The following is a 17,247-nucleotide window of genomic DNA, read 5'->3' as shown; positions in this document are numbered from 1 at the left end:
AAGCTATATTTAAGAACAGATACAAAATCGAAAGTTTTAAGTGAATTCTCTATTTTATTGAGTATGCCAGATAAGTGGCTCATCTCATCTCTGACAGTACAATAGAGGTGGAAAGTTGGCTTGACTGATCTCTTAAAAGCTTCCACAAATGGTTTTCTTCCAGCTAAACAAAATCAAAGCAAAAATTGTGGAGACAAAGTTAAAAATGGTTTCCTTAGCCATAGTCATCTCATCCCTACTGCCAAGAGCTGAACATTTATTTTGGACTATGTCTACGTTATCAGTTCCTGCAAAATGGTAAAAATGCATCTGTACAGTAAAACCTTTGGTGCTCAGAATCTTACATCCATGTCGGATGCTCTTCAGTGTGTTTTATTTTAAACTACTTCTAGTATGATTCTGTGAACATTGTGGAACAGCTGGAGTGGACTACATATGCTGCTGAAGTCCATCTTCCAAACAAGTTTTATCTGGAAGGATTCCAGTTCAGGATTTAAAGCCTGCTTTGCAATACGCACCAAAGTCAGAGTCAAAAGTACACTGCTGTTAGGAACTAGCAGGCTGTGGTAGAGATGTCCTCAGCCTCCAGGACATATTTTTGTACCACAATATATCAAGATTACAAATAGTTTGAGATTCATAATATAGTACCATCATTACCCATGCAATACTATCTCCTGAGCTTTGTACTAGAGTACTTAGCTCAGTACCAAGCTGGTAAACTGACTCAAAAAAAATAAATTCTAGACCAGCGGTCTCCAAATTTCTTTGACTGTGCACCTCTAGCTGTAAAAAATTGTGAGCATGCATCCCCAGTATGTGAACATTTATTTATTTACAAATTATATACAGATACTTCTGAAGTTCTCATATTTTTTTCCAGTGGCTTGTCTTGCATACCCATGCAGCCCACTTTGGAGACCACTGATCTCACCTATTGAAACAATTTACTGGTTGAAGGAACATCGCAACAGTTAGTAATAGAAACCAGCCACGAGTCTTTTTAGCTGGCTTCTAGATTGCTCAGTACTAATCGCTCCATAGAGGATAGAATTCTTAAGATGCATTTTGAATTCTCCCACGCTTTAGTTTTACATAAGTCCAGTTTCAAGTCATTTTACCGCCATGGTGGTCATAAGTTTCTCAAAGTAATCCAGCATTCAAGATTTCATCTGAGGTGTTTACAGAAATGAAAAAAAAAAAAAAAAAAGAAAACACACACACACACAAAAACAAACAACCAAAAAAAGACAGAAGTGTTCCTTCAACACATTAATATCTATCTTAATGAAAATCCTCTTGCCAATAATTTGTTGAAAGGGTCGAGAAAAAAATTGCAGGAGGAAGGCTTTCCAATGTTTAAAATGCTATACAGCATCAGGAAGGAAGCCCAATTAGATGTATTAATTGACTGAAAGGAATAAAGTCTGCTTCTATAACACAAGCAGAAAGGAGAAAAAAGCTGTCCCAAGAGCTTCCCACTTCTCTCTCTCTCTCTCTTTTTTTTTTTTTTTTTTTTTTTTTTGTGAGATAAAAGCCTTATTTTGTTAATTAACATTGGTAACCACATTTTATCTAGTTGTCTAGTTTGTGCTAGCTGTAGTTTATGGAATTCCTTCTCTTCACAGCTTTTATATAGAGGGGCTAAGAAGCAATGCTGCAGGGTGAGAAGCCAGACAGGAGGGCAGGGTGCAGGTACTGCCTGAATGAGATGGGTCCGTCTTGGGTGCAGGTGTCAGAGGCCTGAGGAAGTAGGATCAGTTTGGACAAGTATCTAGAGAATTATGACTGCAACAAAAGCCAGTTATTTTTGCCAAGGTGGAGACAACACTGATTGCTATTTGATTGGACATTATTATCAGCATTATATATTTTGCTGCAAGGTTGCATAGTTTGCTAACAGAGTGTTTTGATATTACGCTACCTTTGATGTAATTTGAAGTGGCTAAGTCACAATATTTGCTTTTCTGGAACATCTTCAAGCTCCATGTGGAAGTATTTCCTAGCATGTGCCTATCTAGGCAAGAAACATGAGTGATTCCGAGTCAAACACTCATATGAGGTTAAAATTTAATGTTTCTCTTTTTTATTGTTCCTGTCCCTGGGCTTTTGATACATTCTTTTTCTGAACACCTGTGTGATAAAATAGGTAGCATTTTGATTTTATTTCCCATGACAGCGTTCCTGTACCTTTGATTTATCAGCAGGATTTTCAGAAACAATGTGACTTAATTGTCCTTAGAGAAATGTATGAGGGAGAGAATGCCACTGAATCATCAGTTCAATAAAGGTGCAGTGGTTGCAGAGTTTTAAAGTATTTTCACATTAAGAATATGCAAGGATTTATAGGATTGGTCTGTCAGAAATGTTTGCATTCAATTTCAGATGCCTCATCACTCTGACAAACTTAGGTGGAATATTAAAACCGCAAAGGTAATGAGTATTTGCTTGTGCCATTTCTGCATAGGCTGCCATTTTTGTTTTCTTTTGGTACTTATCATCTGCTTTGTTACTGTTTTTACCCTCTGTCAAAATAGCCTTGAATTTAAAGATTGCAAATATTGTAACATTTTAACAGTTTTGCTTCCTTATTATGATGACATAGCCCACTCTACCAAATGCAAGTGTGGAAATTTGTACTGCTCAGTATTGTCACTTGGAAGGGTTCTTCTGCATTCTTCCAGTGAAGTGGTCTTATTAGATGAATATTATTTGAAATCAGTGAGGATTATTTAATATTTATCATTCTTGAAAATGAAGCTATGTATTTAAGGATATCTTATGAAGATAAGAGCTTACAACCAAGATGCTTTTAAAATTCTTGTCCTTCTTTGATAAAAATAGAAAACAATTCTTTATGAATTTGGGGCAAGGAATGTGTTCTGTGCTCTAATAAAAATTTATAAGGAATAATGCTATATAGAAAAAGGCAGGGTGTAAAAATAAAGCTGAGTGTTCGGGATACTGAACCTAATGCTTTAGTTTTTCAGAGTACCTTAAGGCTGTAAAAGACAACAGACATTTGTCCTCGGGCTGTTTTGTAGGAAAGATGCTTAAGTTTAAAATCAGAGAACTGAAAAGAGCTGCTTTACATAAAAAAGCTTGCAATATCTCTAAATGTTGTGCAGAACTGTGAATGCTTCTGTAGGTGACACAACCAAAGGGATAGTTGTGTTTCAAAAATGTACTTTGGTGTAGGTAAAGCTTCTACATTCATGATATCCTCACTGAGTTGACTTCTGAGAGACCAGAAAAAGAAATGAGCAATAAATGTGCACAAATAAAGGGAAATCATCTGTCTAGCTGTGATTAGGTCTTTTTTGCAGACATAACTGGAAAGCAGTTAGGACATTCTGAATGTGCAGCCAATAGCTGATATATAAGCAAGAAGCATTAATGATAATGGCACAGTTCCCCACTTCTGCCATTTTACCTTACATAGAACATCTGAGATATGCCTCATATACTTAGGTACCCAAACACTTTTATGATGTATTTTTATATTTAATTTTTTATGTAAGGTAATACATATTTTAGCATAATACCTGTGTGTGTACGTGTGTTTAGAATATTTTATATCTTCATATTTTTTGCACAATGTTAGTACTCTAAACTCTTTCAAATAAATACTGGAGAAGTAGTATTTTAGCAAAGGCATAGTTTTGACAATACCAAAAAGTGACCTAGTTATGTTGCAGTTCCTCTAAAACCATGGCAATCTCATATACAAAATGAAAAATAAAGGGGAAAAACAGGGGTTTTTCTCTTTGGTGAAATAAATCGCTAACTTCAGACTAGCTTTTGTTGAAAAGATTTTTAAATTCACTCTGGCTGCTAGATTTCTACCAATGAAAACAACACAGGCCATGTTAGATCACTTATATTGCCTTCTGAGGATGGCAGAATGATAGGAAAACAAAGGAAAACAAATTCTAACCGTCCTTGTAATTATGTATTTTGAGTACGTTTGAAGCATGGAATGAAAACGTGATCAACTGTCTTCAACTTTTATCCTTTTTTATGGTCTAAAAAGCACCTGTTCTGTCATCAGCAGACACAACTTAATTCATCAAAGTTAACAAATTGGATTCCAGTTTTTCTCTTGACTGTGTGCATAATGTATTTCTCTTAAGTCACTTCAGCATTTTTGTTTCGAAATTGGGAAGAAGATGCAGTGCCTTGAACTCCCTGCCAAATAGTGTCCAGGTAGCAAGTTTATTTTACACACGGGGTAAAATAAATTACTTCTTACATCCAATAGAAAGGAAAAAAACAAACAAACAAACAAAAACAGTTTAAAATTGAAACTGCAGTATAAACAATCTTTCTACTGCCCCTTCTAGTGAAGGTTAACTTAAAATAGTTTTCCAAATTGTTGCTGGTTCTCTTATACAAACCTCTTCATGAAAATCTGATTTAACTCTCTCCTCTGTCTTAGATTATCTACAGGGAACCAAAGGTAACATCCAAAGTACAGAGTTTGCAAAATAATTAAACATTTTGTTATCAGAAAAACACTGAGATCTATCCAAACTACAGAGATTACGGAGAAAATTTTCTCCAAGTAGGTCAGTGAGAAATTCACTATTTCCCTACAAAAACATCATTCTAATCAAAGGAGCCTAAAAGACTGAAGTCTGTTTAGTGTTAGTCTGCAATTATTTCTTTAGCAAATAGTGTTCTTTTGTCAGTACTGTGAATAGAGATGGCCAAATGGTAACTTGCTAGTTATACGACCTTCAGTTCACTATATTTAAAAGAAGTGGCAGTCTGCTTTTCAGTGAATTGCTTTTGTCATTATTATCTTTTTTGTAGAGGTTCAAAGCTGAAGTACATCAAACTCAAATTTCCCAATATCCAATGAATGAAAGGCAGGTGTCTTAGACAAAACAACAACAACAACAACAACAACAAACAACAACAACAAAACAAGTAAATAAATAATAATAATAATAATAATAATGTAAAATAAAATAAAATGCACATACATGTAGAGAGTGATATACTACTAATTCCAATTAGCTTATTTGCTGTGGCCAATGATTTTATGATACAATCTTAGAGGTATTTTTGAAATTTGGGTGTCAGACCAGAAATGTATATAATTTCCTACTAAAAATAGCTGTTTCTGGAGTTAGAAGTGAAAGCTGTAACAGCAGCTAGAGACCTAATGAACTACTTAAGTATAGAATAGCTACAGTGGCTTGGAAATTGGGTTCATTTCTTAGAGTTGATCAGTACTGATGATTACACATCCAAACTAAAAGTCCTAAATGGACAAACTGGCAAATATCGTGTTTAGGTTTACAGGTATAAATGTGAAAGCTCTTGGAATACTGCTCCTTTGGAATTCTGTTTTCTGGTAGACTTGGTCTTAAATCACAAATTTATAACTCTTAACAGAAGAAAAGAGCCTTGATCTTTTTTTGATGTCTGTAGGAAACACAGATGTTGCTACGCCTGTAGAGAGAACTCTTAAAGGACAGAAAAGACCTGCTTAGTAATTGCAGGGAAGAAGCGAGAGCTTGTCCTGCTGTAGCATCAGGAAGGAGCAGTGCTGAAGGAACAAGGGAATCCCAGGTGGCCAGTTTTTGTTCTGCATGGGTGTGGGGGGGAGTGAGAGGGAGATGGGGCAGGCTTCTGTCAGGATCTCAATAAAAAGGACCAACAATAAATGGTTTAATAAAATAGCTGCTTTAATAAGACAGAATAAATGGAGCGAATAAAATCTACATCACTTCAGATGCTGGGAACCCTGCCTTCACGCAGCATTGGATAAATCCCCAGGTGGATTTCTCCACAGCACACACCTGCCTCTGGAGAGAGATTCCTTCTATTTGGTCCCTTGAGCTACATTATTATTTTCATACAAACAATCAACCGTATTCATGAAGGTGTTCTCATGAGGCCAGGCTGCTGGTGTGACCCCAGCACCCAGCAGGAGCTGCCTGTAGGCTCCACCAGTGCGAGGAGCAGGCCGAGCTGCCCTGCCCTGCCCTGCCCTGCCCGCAGGGATTTGTGTGGCGCGGCCCAAGCCCGAAGGCCTTGCTGGACAGGCAGCCCGGCCATCCGCTTGCTCACGTGGCTGCTGTGTGGATCGCTGACTCCTTGAGGTGCGACGGCCTCCTGGTCAGGAAGGGTCAGTGCAGTATTAGAAATATTATAGATAGAAAATCTTGTGGTTCTTAATTACCAGAGGGCATTGCCCAGTTCTTGCTCGCAGATACAAGTTCTGGCATGCTTTCCTTCACACACTAATTCCACCTACTCTCTGTTACTGAAAATACTGTCTGGATGACTCTTCTGACTGTGTAGGCTCTTAATCACTATCCAGCAGTAAAGTGGCAATTGTCTCTACAAGGGAAATTAGTAGTCCAGAGATAACATATACCACATGCATCATAATCCTCAAAGTAGAACGTGTGGGAGATGATACAACTCTGAAAGGGGCAGTATGATATTTTTACTTATTATTGAGATGATGCCTTTATTCTAAACCTAGCTGAACAGATGACTGCAATGTGACTGTAACATGTCCAGAAAGGGAAGTTTTGTGATTAAAAAAAAAAATTTACTTGCATAAACATTTGCAGATAAGAGACTGTATGTTAGAACAATAGTATATAATGCAGGTGGTACACAGTGGAAACAACTCATCGTTTCTTATGTTGCTTTTTTTGAAATATATAAATAGCTCAGGATTCTTTTAAAGGTTACCGTGTGTGTCTTCTTGCATCTTTAAAACAATGAACAAGCACTTCCTAGTCCAGAGGGCTTTCCATGGTCTCACAGCTCGAGAAATGACTCATGTTTTAGCAAGGAGGGCTCTGTTCCTGTGAAGCAGCAGACATTTCATATGTATAAGCTCCAGTTAACTGTCTGATTCAAGTGCAGCAGTAACAATGGGAATGCACTCGTTTGGCTAGAACCTGCTGTACCTACAACTGCACTCCCTAAACATTTGTATAACTACTGAGTCTCGCTGCTTATCCATTTGGAAAACTACTCAAAAAATAGAAGAGTATTAATGTATTCTCTCACCATTCTTTTTCAAGGGAAACAGGAGGAAAGAGGCATGACATACCATTTATGAAAGTATAATGAATAATTGCAGCATCTCTATGTTAATTTTGCTGTTTAAAAAAATTGCATTTTCTAGATAGTTATGAAGGTTTGATAAAAATTTCAGTTAAAATAAGTGAAAGCAATTTTAAAATAAGTTTGAAAAATATTTTCTGAAATACTTAGCTCAAAAAAATTACTTAGAAATATCTGTTAAGATTAGCACAATACAAGTCATTTGAGGTTTAGAATTTAAACATAAGAAAGAACATTTAAGCCAATTTAAAGTTTGGTTTGTCTTGTGCTAAGTAGTTAGACTGCATAAATCATCGATTGCTCTTGAAGCGCACCCTGTAAGGCCTTCACTTCTCTACTGCTACTCCTCAGTGCTGCAGGTTTTGCTTCTGGCACGGTTCTTGCTTTTGCAACAGGAGCATATGGTATAAATACATTTAGGGCCAGAGCACTTAATTAATTAAGCAGTAATTCATTCAAGAATAAGTGTTAAATGTACCTGTACAGATGACATTCTCAGTGCAAGAGTTTCTCATCCTGATATTAGTAGTCTTTGTTTCAAAACTCAGTCACAGAACCAATATTTCTGGATAGAATCAGCATGTTTGAAATTCAGGGACTGCAAAGCATTTCTGAATATACCAAGAATTTCTCTGCAAGAGTCAAGAGACTCTATGATCAGTGCAAGCATTTGTAAAGATTGCTCTTCCTGTAGCAGAAGGCATTCCATATTTGTCTCATTCTGATTGTAATGATTAGTATTTCTTCTATGATTCTTAAATTTTAGCAAGTGAAGTTTGGAATTTCTCTAAGAGAAAAAGAGAAATGGCAAGTGATTCAGCTTGGAATCATCCTTTCCACTTCTTTTCATGTTTTGATTTGAACTTTGTTCATGTCCTAGTTAGCCTCTGTGGCCTTGTTAACACTGTGAGTTTAGATTGAGTTAGATTGCTTCCATGAAGCAATTGCTTTATGAAGCTTCTGTTTGCTCCATTTGCAGCAACTTTTCCAGATGACACAGACTTCTTACAAAGTTATCCTTGTGAGCTGGCTGAGGTGGAGGCATATTTTATATGTTTATATGTATATATGTATAATCCTTGTTATCTGACAAAGTGTTGGCTTATCATTCTGTATAGCGCAGTTTTTTTCCCCCAAGAAATTAGGACCTTAGAAACAATGGAGATCCCAGTACAAATAATTCTGCAAAGATGCTCTAGGTTGTTTGACATTCTGCATATTATTTTGCCTGAGAGATTTCCAATACCCATAAAGACATGTTTGAACAACCTTAGTATCCTGGCAGATTTTAGCTTCATTTATACCAGCTGCAGAAACAGTTGGAGGATGATTTTGGAATCTCTGTAGGGTTTTTAATGCTTTTATTACCACCTGACTCCAAGTAATTTTGTTGTTAATATGTATCATGAAAAAATGAGCATCTTTTAAAAAAAGATCCAAAAGAGAAATGGCCAGAAAGTTTCAGCTCTTAAGGAAGAAAACAAAAAAGCCATTCTTAGGTGAGTTGTTCTGCATCAATTTTCCCTTGAGTATAATAATAAGTTGAAACCTTTGATTGTAGTGGGATCAGCTAATGCTAAGACACCTCTGCAAGCTGCAGTGGAAGTAGAAGGTGGCTCATCAAATTCTATGGTAACAGCTTTCACCCAGTATCATTTGTAATAGCTGTAATCCTTTGGGCTTATAAGAGAGGTTCTGCATACACTGAATCCTGAAAAGGTCTCCCTTTGAGAGAGTGGCCTTTTTGTTCAGAAAGAAATTGTCTTTAAGATGCCCAAAGGTTCTCTCACTACATTTTAGTCTTTAGATGCTAGTACTCTAGAGTTCAGGAATAAACAATATCCTAATCAGCAAGGCAGCCTATTACTATTACTAGTGCGTTCTGTTAATCTTCTATTATTCTCTATCTCTGTAAGAAAAAAGCATGGACTTGTAGGAAAAGACTTTTTCTGTAATAATCACAGGTATTTATTTTTCATTGCCTTCACCAGCAGTCAGCCTGTTGTTTGCATTAAGAACAGTCAGTGAATCTCAATTGATTTTTATCCTTTCCCTGTCCTTTTTGAGAATCATTTGCATTATTCCTACGATTACTCCTAGTCAACAGATAATGGAGAAGTGCAGACCATCTGATCAGTTCCAGAATTACTCCAGTCTTCTTTCCTCTTTCATATACTTCTCTCTATTCCTTGTTCACATATCCCTATCACAAGAATGTATCAGAGCAGCATGTCCTTACCTTCCTCATATCTGGAGAGATAAAAAACTCTGCTTAGTTTTGGAAGAAGGGTCTTCTTACAGATGTTTTATTGTTTTCTGGAGGCTAAAACTAGCATTGATTGTTAGACCTGGAAAATCATTTACCATCTAAAAATGGTACTCCATAATTTATTCCCTATTCATCTGTGGTAGTAATTATTTTTGAGAAAAATATCTTAGTATACTCACACATAGTGACCTGACTTGTACATGAATCCTTTCTCCATCAAATCACACACAACATTTAGGGTTCTCTACAAATATTTTTTTTATTTTACATTACTTCAAAAAGATGAACACAGATGTCTTTTTGTTATGTGGTAAGGCTACTGGATGGCTCTTGGTGATTGAGTACATTTTCACACCTCACAACTCAGAGTTTCCTAAAAGAGCTGATCAGAACACATTAAAAAGTTTATGATTCAATGGCATTGGAAAACCACTGCATTATAGTCATTCCTTCTCTCATATTAAGCTCCTAAATTTTTATTTATTCTGCCTGCATCTTTGAAATGCACATCTGGTGACTGTTGCCTCGGCTGCTGCTGAAATCTTCTTATGATCTTACAGATCCTTATGGCTGCCATTTTACATACTCTGTACCTTTATAACAGTGGAGTATATTTTCTTCAGTCATCCAAAATTCCTTCTTGAAGTGGTACCAGTGTAGCCAGGCAGTGAGTCTTCAAGTACTCATTCCCAGGTCTTATGCTTCTTTGATTGAATTTTATACTTCACTTTCTTGATTTCATAAGGGCCCTCTATTGTCTCTCTTCACAGGTCTAAGTCTTTGTTTACTTGTTGCACTGTGGGAATATCTGAAAGTTCAACTGACATCACACAGCAGTTGTTCAAATGGTTTTCTGATTATGTGTGGAATTGTGACGTGGAGTTCCCTCCATGGCCAAAACAAATTCCACTGGATCCCTGGGCAAACTCAGTGTCTGTATTGCATGGTTTTTGGACGTTTGCCATGAGGCCACCTGGAGTTCTGCCTTTGCTTCCCCCCAGCAGCATGTTAGTGTAATAGCACGCAGGGCTGTCCCAGCCTTCAGCAGAGTGCTGCTGCCATTGTCTGTGGGAGTCCTCAGACCTTCTCCTGGGTGGTAAAAGGCAAAGGGAACTGTTCAGAGGGCGTCATTGCTGGGAATGTACATGCAGACTCAAAGAAGAAAGGTTACTGGTCAGTAACTGGCGTTCTTTGAGAGATACAGTCTGCATGTACATTAGTCTCCTACCTGCCTTTCCCCTCTTTCTGAATCTCTTTCAGGTTTGATTGTGCATTTAAGAGGAACTGAAGTGGTGGCGGATGCACTCTGCCCTAACTTTCATGCATCAAGCAGGACGAGGGGAGGAGCTAGAACGCACCTCCCAGGACACTCCAAGGCAGGCCACAAGCTCACCCACTCTTAGAATATATGTATGGACTAAATATCTCAAAGTACAGCAGCTATTGGTAGGTAAATTTTCTTTACTGTATTTTCACAGGTAAACGATAGATATTTTTAAAAAACAATTTCATTCATTGACTCTGTGGATGATATGCATGAACAACACACACTGGGGGGATGTTACACCAGACACTGCATTACACTGAAGTATTTCCCTGTCTCTGTGAAGTTTTCCTCTCTGGTCTTTGTCCTCAGATCCAAATATTTTAGGTAGCTGAATATTATCACTCTGTTCAATTTGCCATTTCCATTGAGGGCTACAATAAAAAAGAGAAATGCATAACTCGGAATATTATCATAAAAGCAAAAGGTAAAAAAAAATCTTGAGCAATTGTATCTAGGTGTATGAAGTAACACAGAAGATTGTATTTACTGTTAGAAAATGAAACTAGAAACTAAACTGTGTTCCATAAGATTCCGTAAGATATTTTTGCAAGTAATTAATTGTTTAAAACTGAATAGTTGCACAAAAACAAACCTTCCAATTTAAATGTGTTTTTTTTTTTTTTTTTTTTTTTTTTTTTTTTTTTTTTTTCCCCACAGCTGGGTTCCTTGTGTTAATCACAGAACCCTTGTGGAGGTTTTTTAATCCCCTGCACTTACTGCCCATTAAACAGCACAAGTCAATACAGGGTATACCCTGGTTTAAATCGTTGATGTAGATTCTCCCTGTGTGCAAATATGCGCATGCAATTTCTGTGAGTGCTTTTTTCAAGTACAATTTTCTATGAAATGAAGCGAATCTATATGAGTGAAGGGCTATTATGGAAATATGATTCTCACATCTTTACTTTTGGAGTTCTCTAAGACAGATTGCCTTTGTCTGTCTGACCCTCACATTTTTACTGATTCCTTAGCATGATTCTTTTTCTTGGCAGCTCAAAGAAACTTAGTGGTTTTTCTGCAGCTTTACCATTTCTGTGTCTTTAGTAAGATTAAGATGTAGGTTACTGGGGCTTGGTTACAACCAGCAAAGATTGGTGAAACTTATGAACTCTGTATATGGATACATGTAGGGAAAATATTGTAAAGAACTCAAGTTATAGGACATTACTTACTTGTTTAATGTCAAGCTCCCTTTTTGAATACTGGGAACCAAATCAAAAGTAAACAGTCTTAATCTTAGATGAACATGAATATATGCAAATGGGAAGAAACTGGAAAAAACACATTGTTCTGCACAATTAACCTGAGGTTTATGGCTCCAAAGCCAACCATTTATATCTTGTGATAATAGGTCTTTGAAGTGCTGCTTTAATAGATTTTGAAGAGATAAAATTTCGGATTGACTAATATTAGTGAGCAGTTTTGGATTACTTTAGTTGTTTTATGCTTTCTTCCCTTTTCTTTTTATTCCAATTGCTATTTTAGTTTTATTGTTACAGGAATGACCAGAGGAAGGAAAAGTAATACTGGCGAGGAGGCATTATGTTTCTCTTTTATTTAATTTTTAAGTGGTTTCAAATAGATTCTTAAGAAAGGCACTTGAGTTTTTATAACTACAGTAATACTTACCTTAGAAAATAAACATATTTTAGTGAGAGGTCTTTTACATATGACAGAAATAAGACACATTTAATTTTGGTGCTTTTGCTAGTATATTTTTATTATATAAACATGTGCATATATGCCCACATACCTATCTTGTATACATCTGCCAAATTCAGAGTGGACAGGAAAGTTGCTTCAAGGTAGAGATATGTTTGGAAAATACCTAATTCAGACTCTTCTGACAGCTGTAAGTTCCATCCCCTCCTCAAGGCATCTGAGGAAGACTGTTATGCTGGAGTTGACAGATCCTTTCCAATGAGAAGCTGTCATTTCAAGAACTCATCATCCACTCTAGGAGGATACCAGTGGTATCAACAGTAGACAGGAACAGATTTTCTTACAGAAGGAAGCAAGTAATTCTTGTGCTTTGCCACATATGTAGATTGATGCCTTGCATATGATCCAGACTGCCTTCTAGATTGTAATTCAATCTGATAAACCATGAAATAAAAGCACAATTTTTCTTATTTGTAGTATGACTAATGTCTCACTGTAGTTAGTTTAAATTAAGTATCTCTCCTTTCTGAGAGCAAAGTACAAAATAAAAGTGCAGTTTTAAGTGTCTTCTTCCGGGGTCAACATTGTGGCCTGTAGTGTCTTTACCTTTCTCCAGTGAAATAGTTAGATTTATTTTTTCATGCAGTACTGGTCATTAGATGGGCAAACACTTCAGTGGTTGCACGTCTCTTTGCTTTACTTTCCCTACCCACTTGCTTAGGTGCACTCTGCTGAGCATTGCACTTTGGTGCCGACTTTTTTTCCCCCTATTTTAGGAATAATTATCACGAATAGTAGCTTTTAGAAGATAAGAAGTACTTTTTTAAAAAAGGTTACATTACAGGCTGCATAGATATGTTGAACCTTGAATTTTTGATAGGTGCAATTTATTTCAGATGGAAAGTGCCTATAATTAAATTTCCATTTAAGAAAGTAAACCATTTATAGAGTACACTTTTATGACTTTCTTCTTTTAGTTTTGCATTTCAGAATAGTTGCATTTTTATGACTTTCTATTTAACATTAGCTTAGTATTTGGAAAGCAGCATTTAGAAAAACAACAATGTAAAGTAACTGTGATGCTGAAAACTGCAAATATATTTGAAGAATTTTCAAAAGGCTACTGCGTTCAGCAAAATCTCAAAAGACAAAAAGCCATATTTACAGACATTGAGGTATGTACTTGGTTTTCATCCAAGTCTCTGACTACAGTAATTACACTGGGAACACAGTCCTAACATTTCTGTTACTTCATGCCTGTTATTAGTGGGGGAAAGAAAGAGGAGGTGGAGGTACCAGAAAATGTGTAGTGTATTTTCCTGGTATTTTAGTATTTCATTTTCTGACATTCTTAAATCATTTTGAGACTGATTATTTGCAAAGTTGTTGCTCCACACACAGGGGTATCTTCATGCCTCTGTGTTTTAATGAAGCTTTCAAGCAGTAAGAGAAAAGTTGTGAGCATAAGAAATAGAACCTTCACAAGAAATAAGGCAGAAAGTACAACATTGATTCCAAGAATAGGTGAATATTTCTAAGGCCTTCCCTCTATTTCAAACTGGTTGTTGAACTCAGCTCTTTATCTTTCCTACAGTTCCCTTGCTTTATGGATATTTATGGTCTATGTCCTTAGTACTTAGTACTTGAATTTTCCCTTACAAATCAGTGAAGAAGCCATGGTCAGCTGAATAGAGAAGATTGCAATGCCTTAACAAAAAAATATTGATGTTCTTTTAACCCAACTTTTACCTTTTCTTTATTCTTCTGCTTTGTATTTGTTTCTTATAATGTGAATTTCGGATTAATGTGGTATACTCTCTTATGATATAATATCAGGGTTAACCTTTCATGAGTTGGAGTCTGGAGTAGATGAAGCCACATGACCAAGTAAAGGTTGTTATGAGATCCTAGTCTGCTTGCATTTTGAAACATACTCTTCCAGAATAAACAGGGTTTATTTGTAAATATTTAAGTTACATAATTTTACAAATCAGGTGGTTTTCAGTTCTATGCTAGAGAAATACAGAATTTTCCCATAGGGCCTCTGTAATCCCTATTTGTTTGTTCTGTTCACTTATCTGCAGAGATTAGAAGGTGGTGCGTGAATGGATTTATGGAGGAAAAAAAATAATTCGCTTTGCTAACCATTACCATTGTACCATCTTGGACAGTGAGATACTGAAGTTATCTCCACTGAAAGATACATGTCTGGAAGTGGTAAAGCCATTTGTTGTCTGAAATGACAGGTAATATTAGCTTACGTGTGGTGCCACGGGCAACAAGCAAAGTTTGATGAGCAGTGTTACAACTGAAACAATTCCATGATTCCAGGTTTGGGCAACACCTAAGTCCAGTGAGTAGTTCCAGGCTGGGAGAGGGAAAGAGTGATTTAAACAAGAGATCTTTGGAGCAAGGGATGGAAATAAATTGTCTGTTAGGCCTAAGGGTTTCTTGTTTATTTAAATGAAAATCAAATAGGTAGATAGAACAGGGCACCAGATCTAATTCAAAGCTTAAGGAACAAATGGGCTGAAATTCCATTTCTTTGGAGGAGGAAAATTTAATTATGTAATGACTCTAGGACTTTGATGAAATCTGAACAGGTTAGAAATACAAAAGTGTATTTCTGAAGTTAAAAGTGTCTAGAAGAGCAAATTGTAACGACTTAATTTTCTTCCTGTCTGCCTTGTCAGGAGGAAATAATTGATAAAGCATAATTTAGAATATTAAAATACTTTTTTGGTTGGTTGGTTGATTGTGTTTTTAGGTCTGTAGTTTGTTCTGTCTTGTTTTAATTTATTAGTAATTTTATAGTACTGTTTTCGGAGCCAGATGCTGTATTTTCTATCCATCATCATAATGCCATTGACTTGAATGGAATGACAATGATTTACATAAACTGTTGACCCAGTCTCATTTTGTCTTGAAAGTTTATCATCGATGAAACAATAAAAGAAGAGGTAGTTGCACAAAGATTATTTAATGAAATTTTCTGTTGTTGAAATGTTATATAATCATTTTATTTGTATAGCATCTGTCAAGACAAGTATAAGGTTCCTTGTCTGGAGGAATTCTCATTTGAAGAGACAGCAAATTCCAGTCTGTTCAAAGCCAACAGCAAATACTGCTCAACTGCTAGCAGCTGCAAAGTGAAAACTAGTGGCCTTTCTTCCCCAGTTGGTCAGGATGGTGTTTCCTTTTTTTAGATAGTTAAAATGTAAATGAGAATGTTTTTTGGGATAGAGCTTTGTGGGCTAGAGAGAAAGTAAATAAACCAAATTAGTCTCAGATATTTTTAAAAGACCAAGGAGGTACACGTTCTAAAATGCAATGAAACCCAAACTTTTTGCTTCATAATCAAAGTTTTTTTTACTGAAAGTTTCTGTTTCTTCACTATAACTAGAATTTGATAAAAAAAATACATGTATGTATTATAATAATATCAATTATACGCTCAATTTCTGTGAAGAGTTAAGGTGTGTAATAATCCCTTTAGCTTCTTGTATGCTATCATGTGACATTTCTTTTTTCTCTTTTAACTAGAGTATTAGTGAGATGTAGCAAAATCAGAACAGATGAAGGATTTATTTTCTCTTTAAAACCACTTGGAGTTTGGCAGGTTTTATTTTATCTAAAGATAAATGCTTCATAAAAAAAAAAATATATATATATATATATATATCCTTTTATGCTGACAATTTTTTCTTGATAATGGTAATTTAAAAATATATATACAATGTCATGCTCTTACTTTGCCAAACAACATTTCTACACTAAACCTCTCTCAAATGCTTTCTGAAATTTGTTGCTGTTGGAAGCCAAGATAAATATGTCTGTAGATGATATAATAGCTCAGAGGAGATGTCACCTGTTTAAAAAGAAACTTTTCTGATGCATATCTGTGTTATTGAAACAAACGATTTTAAGATTAAAAATGCTTTTTACTACTGCAATTTACTTCTTTTTATGTAAGTCAAAATAAAAGTCAGACTTAATACTTCATCTATGTGTTGGTCTGAGACATTTTGCATGTTCATTTCTCAGGCTTATTTGAAATGTTCATATAACCTGAAATTTGCAGTCAGTTAGTGTTCCTGGGAATAGTGCCATCTTCCAAAAGAGGGTAGTAAAAAGACATAAATGATTTTAATAAGGATGAGGTAACGCAAGAGGGAAGGTGGAAGGAATGAGTAAAGGAGGGAGAAGTAAAGATAGAACCTTTCATTTTGCCACTTCAAGTAATCCTTGGATTTTTACATGATGGGTCTTGCAGGCAGGCACAAGTCTATTCTACCTGCAATTTGAAAGAGACTGTAAATGAGATGTACGTGTATATGTGGTGTCCTAACTGGACATCTCATATACTGTATGTGATTTATATGACTGTATATGATTTCTCTTAACTGGAAATTACCTAGCAGTTCTAAGCCCACAGAACATATCCCTGAGCATTAATCTACATCAGTAACACTTTTTAAAGTATTATGGACAATTTTATGACCATCAGCAATATTTTAAGTTCTTTTACTCAGTAAATTGCTTGGATCTACTTTTAAGAGTCAAATAATAAGCTTCTAGTCCACAGTCACCAAAACATTTCTTTCCACCTCAATATAATAATCCAGAAACATAAATGTGCCCTAACCTTTTTTCAGAGGTGTTTTCTTTGATAGAATTAGTAAGCAATTGGTATGTTTTCTGCAGATAGTTACTTTACTGTGTAATACATGGTTATACTTTGTGTAACCCATTGCTGAATTTGGAGATCCAAACGAACATTAGGCTGCTGTGCTTGCCCACGGTAGAGTGAAGGATAAGTGATATAATCACACTGTGACTAAATATATCTTCTGCTGACGTTGAATTTTTGTCACAGTCTAAAAACTAGTTT

At 35.9% G+C, this 17,247-nt stretch overlaps 1 protein-coding gene across 15 annotated transcripts in view; it reads left to right on the top strand.

Annotated features, from left to right (window-relative positions):
- Positions 1-17,247, top strand: part of GPHN (gephyrin) — a 278,830-nt gene that overhangs the window by 121,299 nt on the left and 140,284 nt on the right. The window contains exon 3 of one of the 15 annotated variants that reach the window (XM_032188088.1): positions 10,628-10,813. The exons of the other annotated variants lie outside the window; for them this stretch is intronic. Within the exon in view, the coding sequence (XP_032043979.1) occupies positions 10,667-10,813 (147 nt within the window). The 5' untranslated portion in view covers positions 10,628-10,666. The remainder of the gene's footprint in view (positions 1-10,627; positions 10,814-17,247) is intronic. 15 annotated transcript variants of the gene reach the window in all.

Source organism: Aythya fuligula, chromosome 5 (assembly GCF_009819795.1).
Source record: "Aythya fuligula isolate bAytFul2 chromosome 5, bAytFul2.pri, whole genome shotgun sequence".
Lineage (NCBI taxonomy): Eukaryota > Metazoa > Chordata > Aves > Anseriformes > Anatidae > Aythya > Aythya fuligula.
The sequence above is the reverse complement of the archived record's forward strand: the minus strand, read 5'-3'. Positions and strand labels throughout refer to the sequence as shown.